This window comes from Dasypus novemcinctus, chromosome 2 (assembly GCF_030445035.2).
Source record: "Dasypus novemcinctus isolate mDasNov1 chromosome 2, mDasNov1.1.hap2, whole genome shotgun sequence".
Taxonomy (NCBI): domain Eukaryota; kingdom Metazoa; phylum Chordata; class Mammalia; order Cingulata; family Dasypodidae; genus Dasypus; species Dasypus novemcinctus.
Genome location: NC_080674.1, coordinates 68,852,396 through 68,859,711, shown reverse-complemented (window position 1 = coordinate 68,859,711; position 7,316 = coordinate 68,852,396). Strand labels below are relative to the sequence as shown.

Genomic DNA, 7,316 nt, shown 5'->3' with positions numbered 1-7,316 from the left:
ATGAGGTCATTTTTGCTCATTTTGAATTTGAGGTGCCAAGTTGGAAACACCTATGACTGAATGGAAAGCCCAAGCAAAGGGTGTGGAGAGAAATGGCACAGATCTAGAATGAACTCAGGGAACCACCGAATTTAACGGGACAGGTATTCTGAGGAGGAACAGGAATCTTCAAAAGACAAAAGAATAGGTTAAAGAAGTTTGAGCACTGAGAGAGAGGCATGTCAAAGACTGATTTTCATGGAGGAGATGGTCTACATACGTGATATCTGGAAGGGGGGGTGGTTCTGGGTGTCACTGGTGACCTTTGCCAAAGCAATGCTAATGGTGTGTGGCCAGAAGCCAGCTTTCAATGGGGTGTGGAGTGCTGTGAACTGCTGAAAATATTCATTGTTGACTATTGTTTCGGGGAGTCAGCTAAGAAGGAAGGAGGAGAAAGGTAAGTCAAAGAAAGGGCTTTTCGAGAGGAAAGAGGAAGGGTGGAGAAGAGAAGAGAGACAATGGTAAGGGAAGGAGCAAGGTCTCAAGGGAAGCAGAGGAGGTGGTTTCACATGGAAGGAGACTGTAGGGAAGATGGCAAGTGTAGATGTGGAAGTTGATAAGTTCTGAGGGCAAGGAAGAACGGTGGTAGAAAAAAGAGGACAGAGTTAGAGGACTTAATCTTGAAGAATGGACTATGTTTGTGTGTGTTAAAAATAAGCAAATCATTCCACTTAGCAAGAACAATCTGCAAAAATCCATACTTTTCGTAACATAGTTGCATTCAGTAACATTTCTGGAGGTGGTATGTATCGGTGCATGAGGGAAAAAATGTTATTAGGCATTATCTTTTCATGCTGAGTTTTTATTTCAATGTTATGCAACTGCATAAGTATAAATATTTGTTCAATATACAACAATTATGACATCCATAGGGAATTTCTTAAGAGAAAATAAGACTGCAAACACTTTATTGCACAGATCCTAACAAACTTTTAAGCTGGTAAATCTACAGCTGGGAGTACTATCAAGGAGCACATCTTACAATCACACAGAGACTGACCAAATAGAACACAGTTAGGAGACTTTTCTACCAGCTGATTGGAAAGGTTTACAACAACAAACAGGTATTACATGAATGCAACCTTAAGTACTCTTTACTCATCCAAAATGCAAAAAAAAAACATATTTGGCAAAAATGATAATACACTATACAAAATATACATAAAAATATCATTTGTAAACAAGCAGCTAGTTGTGCTTTAAAGGAAACTGGACAGTTAAAAAGCAAAGGCTGTAAACCATGAACTACTTCCCCGATAGACCTGTCTCAATGTCTGAGTGCAGAAAGACTGACCTACGAGAACTGCCAAACACAGATATGTATTATGAATGTTGAGACCACTTTTGAAACCATTTAAGTTCCTGTAAAATATTTGTTTCTTCTACCATTTTACAAAGTTGTGATGGGAAATGGCTGGAGCCACATTGAAAAGGAAAAAATTATGGGCAAGGCGGAGACTTTTTCCCCTCTTCTTGCCATAACCAACGCATTTTATAATGAAGCACAACCAAAGCAGTCGATTAAATTATGCCTTTGTTTTAGGAGCAGTTTACAGCCTTGCTCGATGATTTACAATCCACAGGGCCATAAGATGATGCTGTGCTTAGATGAACTATTTTATAGCCTGAGGAGACTAAGAAATCCTCGAGGGCGTTTGGGTGCTGGATTAGTTATTTATTGGTGATTTTTTTTCTCTTACAACAAAACAGAAAACACAGCAATGTGCTATAGATCCCAAGCATCTTATAAATACATATCTGTGTGTATTTTCTTGTAGTGCCTTGGTACTTACATCAGCAAGTGCCTCTTATAATACAAAACAAGCCACCAGAAACACTGCAACAAAAGAAACAAACAAAAAAGAAAAACCTCAGCACTAAAATGATTTGACAAACTCTACGTATCCCACAGTATACAAAATTTAAATAAGGCTTAGCAAAAGTAAAAAGGACAGTCACATTCAAGCACCAAATAGCTCCAAGTCTCTTTGTTACAAAAATGCTGCTCTTTATTATTACAGTATTTTTTGCATACAAATAAAGAGATCATGTTATGAAATGTATGGAGCTACTCGATGCATCAGAGATGAATGTGAAACCCAGGAACTTGCTAAAAACAGCAAGCTTCATCTACAACATAAGGCCCCAGCTATGTATTAAAATGTATCTGATGTCCTGATTATTCCTTAATATTTATGCTATGATGCCAAAATCCACCCCCCTTCTTTTCCTCAAGAAAGCAAACTTAAAACCTCTTCCAATGCCTGATGCTTATTACTCGACCTAAGTCTAGCGGGTTTGTGTGCGGTCAGTAAGTTTCCTTTTTATTCAAGAGCAGGGCTGGTGCAGGACTACTACGAAACGTGTGCTTCTTGGACTAGTGACTCACAGCATAAAGGCCTGAGTTCAAGAGAGTGAAAAGAAGGGAAAGAAAGAACAGAAGTAAAGGTGATGTGTCTATAGTCCCCGCTCCACCCAGGGTGGAGACCCAACATACACACCCACAGACAGGGACAACTAGCCTTTCAGACAGTTGGACCCAGGATCCAAAGATCCATTAGGATGCCCGTTCAATGAAAACGCCTAGCTCCATTTGCCCTGGCCAGTCTAGTGGAGGAGTCTAAATGCAGCCATTAGAGCAGTTCTTGCTGTAGATCTGGAAATACAGGTAGCCAGATACAGTACTATCAAAATCTCTGGTTAAAAATACACATAAAAACTCACAATCTACTGTCTTTTGGGATTTTTTCCATCTTCAACTCTACTTAGAATATTTTAACTTATAAAAATGTAGCCTTCAAATTTCCTCAAACCACAGACCAAAGCATATGCGTGGATGTGTATGTACACAAACATGGGTGTGTATGTCTATATATTTATATTTATAGGTACACCCCGTTTTAACCATTTTGCTTCATTACTATATTATGATAAGTGGGAAAGCAAAAAATCTTATTTAAAGAAAAAGCTGTGGTAAACGACATAATCAGCAGCAAGGTATAGACTCTACATTCAAAACCAAACACATCGCTAGGTATCTACAGAGAACATCTCTTTTCCTCAACAAACCTCAACTGTAAAGGTATTTCTTAGACAAATACTATCTGGTAACAGTTTTACTGGTTACAATCGGGAAGGCATGTGGAAGAAGGTTCCTCTCTCTGTCCTTCTCTCCCCTCTTCCTTAATGCGGCTCCGAGCTCTGCCTCACAGACATTCCCACACAGTGCTGGTTTCGAAAGGTAGTCAAGACGTAGTCCCACGTTCAGGCTGGGTGTGTGCAGCCCTGCCCCGGCGTTCTGTCCCACTACGAGGCCTTCTTGTGAGGGCTGCTACGCAAACTCTCCTTCCCCCGCCTCTGCCGCACCACAAAGTCCTTCTCGGAGGAGAGGGTGACGGGACGGTCGGCATTTGCAGCTGGGGCTGGCTTGGTCACTTCTCTGACCACACTCTGTTTCCTGGTTGGGGGCGGCTGGGCCGGGGCTGGCTCTTTCCCTTTGGTTTCTCCGATGGTGGTGGTAACTGAGAGGGCCCTGTCCCGGGGGCCGGCTCCCCCGACCAGGTTCGGGTCGGGGTGGAGAGACTCCAGAGTGATGGTGGCACTCCGAAAGGATGGCAAAGAGTCGCTCTTTGTCATCTGGGTTTTGCCGTCCGCCCGTGGCAGGGACTTCCTGTGGTCCCTGTTGCTGGGGACTGTGGGCTCAGCCATGCCCCCACCAGACTTAGACTTAACGGAAGAGGAGTCGCTGAGTAGGGGGGCCTCTCGGGCTCCTGGCCTGGCTTCAGGAAAGCCGGAGGAGTAGCTCAGAGACTTCTCTGGGGGGGCGGCAGGCCGCAAAGAACTCTGCCCGGTGGCCGAGGGGGACCGCTTCATGCCGCCAGCCTTGCTGGGCTCGTTCAGTGGCTTCTGGGAGCTGGGCCCTTTCTCCCTGGCCTCCGAGAAACCCTTCCCCGTCACCACTGCTGGCTTCTCTGCGCCTTTAGGCCAAACCTCGCCGTGTGCGAGGGAAAGGCTGGCCTCAGGCCTCCTGCTCTCTGCTGGAACGTAAAGTGCTTCTGTGCAGTTTTTCCCTTCCGACTTCCTGTCTGCGGTGGCAGCCGGCTGACTGGGGCTCTTGTCTGTCTGTTTACACAGAGGGGGGCAATCTTTCACAGTGGATGGTTTGGGGTGCTTTGGAGATAGGTTTTGTTTTTCACCGACAGTGGCAAATTTCTGGTCTACTGACTCGCTAAAACCTGGGTGTCCTTGCCGAGGCCAATGCACAGGCTTCTCCAGCACCTCCGGGGGACGCCCACCGCCGGCGGGTTTCAGCTTGGTGTCTAGAGGACCACCTACGGTCTGCAGTGGGAGGGAGGGCCCACTTTTCCCCTGGCCGATCACGTCGCTAGCTTTGTTCTGAGAGCCTGAGCCGGCAGGGAACCCATCCGAGGCCCCCCTACTGCAGCTCTTCCCCTCTGGGCTGGAGCCACTCAGGGGCTGAGGGACAGATTCTTTGCCCTTACCAGCTCCAGTGCTTGGCTTCTGTGAGGAGAGGGGCCTATCTGGATGCTTAGACTTTGGAGGGCCAGGCTCGGGGCCAGGCCAGGGCTTGTGGCTGCTGCTCTCCCCGGGCACAGCGGCCGGCGTGGGCGCACCCCGGAGACCGGGGCTGGCCTCGGCAGCAGCGGGCTGGCTCGTGGGCTCCCCACCTGAAGAGCGGCTCGGCGAATGACAACGCTGCCGTGCGGCCGGCCCGGGGGGCTCTTTGGTGGTCAGTGGGAGCTGAGGGCTACTGTTGAGATGTCTTTGTAGAGGTGGTTCCTTCCTTCCAGATTCCTTGGGACTATCTTTCTGCAGAGAAGGGAAACCGGGGAGCTTCTCCTCCTTACTGCTCTGGGTGCCTGGTGGCTGCAGCGCCTGCCTGGGGGGAGGGCCTTCGGGCTCGGGCTCCTGGCCTCTCGCCGTGCTCGGCAACCTCCCACAGGGAGTCCCGGCCCAGCGCAAAGAGGAATTCTCTCTGGCCAGGGGCCTCATCTCCTCCCGTCCTTCTTGAAGGTTTGTTTTTCCACAGGCTTTCTCTGTGGCCTGGGCCTGAGGGTAGACATCTGGGTGGGCCCTTCCCACAGAAGGGAGATTTTTGGGGTGGTCGCTGGTTTTAGCAGTTTCTGTAGGATTCAGGTCCGTGGAGGGGTCTCTGTGAACGTGGGCCCTCGGGGCAGACCGCTCACTTCTGGCTGAGGGGGGATCCCATTCAGATGACTCCCTTGAGCTCAACTTCTCCCTCGAGGGGGTCCCTTCGGGTTGGGGAGGGTGGCGTGGCGGGGCCGGGTTGGAGCCCACGGAACCCTGGAAGTTCTGGCCTGGGAAGGGGAGGGGCTTGGTGCCAGGGGGGTGGTCTTGGTGTTTGGAGGGGCTGCCCTCTTTCCTTGGAGGACGGCTTTCCGTGACGGTCGCGGGGCTCCTGGCAGCAGGATGGGAAACTTTCCTGTCCTGCTTTAGCTCTTGGTCAGACTGAGGAGGTGCTGGCGAGTTCTGGAGAGCCCAGCTGGGGGGCTGGAACCGAGGCTCAAGCAGATAGGCTTTGTTCACCTTTAAGCTGGCAGGGCAAAGCTCCCTCTGACTGGCAGTATCACCCCTGCCGGCACTGCCGGGGAGGGCTGGTGGCCCAGAAGGCCCCACGCCACTGTCCAGGCTGGGACTTTGGGCAGGCTCTGGGGAAAGCAGCTCTGTCTTGGAGGCCTGAGGTCCAGACAGGAGGGCAATGTCCAAAGTGCCCTCAATTGGCTTCAGGCATGAAACAGATCTACCTTCCAGCTTATACTCCGAGGGGCTTTTCCTGACCGGGGACTCAGAAGCAACCAAGCCCGGCTTTTCCGCTCCATTTTCCACGCGGCCAGCTAAGGCCTTGAGAGGAACGAAAGAGACAAGGCTAATCTGAGCTGCATGGGCACTGCTCATAAACGCTCGGGTCTCAGAGGCTGGTGGGGTCTCCTGTTGCCCACCCACGGCCCTGGCTGTGTTCCCTGGCAGGCACTCATGGGGGCTGGAGGTCATCTTGGGCTTCAGCATGGGGCCGAGGCTGTCTTCTTTGTCTTCAAGGGACATTTTCTTTCGAAGGTAATCAATATTGGCAAGCTTGCTGTCTAACTTCTCGCTTCGAAGCAACTCCTTGGTCTGGGCAGCCTTCTCTGGGTTTTCAAGCTTCCCAGAGGTCGACGGGTCAGCAGAGTGAGAGAGACCGTCTTGGAGGGTGCCGGGCGCGGAGACGCGCTTGAAGTCGCCGCTGGCGGGGGCCGTGTCTGAGGTCCCACCCTCGCCGGCCCGCATGCTGGCCTTCTTGTGCAGAGCATCTTTCAACAGGCTGCCCGAGGACTGCGCCGACGGCGCCTCTGGTGCCGTCGCCTTGTTTTCAAAATGACCGGACCTTTCTAAGGACTTCGGGTGTATCTTCTCTCTCTCTTCTAGCCTCAGGGCGGCGGGGTGTTCCAAATCACTGCCGAGTCCCTGGGGTTTCTGGCGGGGTTCCTGTTTCTCAGGGAAGCCGTCTGGTTTCTTCACCACCACTTTGGCCTTCAGCTTCTCCCGGTCCAGGTCATCCACGGACTCCTGCCTTCCCAGCTTCCGGGAGACCGGCCGTTTCAGGCAGCCTTGCTCCACCGGCCGGGCCCGGCTGAGGGCGGGCGCGTCGCACACGTTCTCCTCCAGGCTCTGCAGGGTGGCTTCCCGCGGGGGCTGCTCCCGATGCACCTCCTCCTGCGTCACCTCCAGGCTGTGCTTGCGGGAACACAGGTGCTTCTTGTCGCTGCCGTAGGAGGGAGAGAGCTTCTCCTCCGACTGCACACGCTTGAGCAGCGGCGACCGCGGGGGCTCCGCGCTCTTGGGCCTCACGATGTGTCTGACGATGGTGGGGGGGGAGTGCATCTTGCTGGGAAAGGCCTGGGTGATCTTGGGATTGCCGAGGGAGTGTCCCAGCAGAGGCGACGGTGACCGCTGCGGGGAGGTAGGCTGGGGAGTTGGAGAGGGCGTCCGCGCCAGGGGAGACAGCGGGATGCTGCCCGCCGACTTACGTCTTCCCGACCGGTACCTCTGCCCGCTGAGTTTGGGCGCCAGACCGTGGAGGGTGCTGGGCCGGATGTGTCCTGAGCCCGCTGGAGAATTGGGGGCGCTCGAACTTGGGGAGCTGCTCTGGGATGAATTAGTACCTGTGGGTGAAAAACAAACAGTGTTTTCCCCTTTTCTTTCCATACCCCCGGACTATTTTAGGTCAGGTCCAGAAGAGGTCAGCAAGCTGTGTCAGC

The 7,316-nt window shown here is 51.9% G+C and overlaps 1 protein-coding gene across 9 annotated transcripts in view; it reads right to left on the bottom strand.

Annotated features, from left to right (window-relative positions):
* Nucleotides 1–820: 820 nt before the first annotated feature.
* MAST4 (microtubule associated serine/threonine kinase family member 4) overlaps nucleotides 821–7,316 on the bottom strand; it is a 632,991-nt gene continuing 626,495 nt past the window's right edge. For all 9 annotated transcript variants that reach the window (XM_058309528.1, XM_071208385.1, XM_004465586.5 and 6 more), the window contains one exon: nucleotides 821–7,220. In XM_058309528.1, coding sequence (XP_058165511.1) covers nucleotides 3,346–7,220 — 3,875 coding nt within the window. In that variant the 3' untranslated portion in view covers nucleotides 821–3,345. The remainder of the gene's footprint in view (nucleotides 7,221–7,316) is intronic.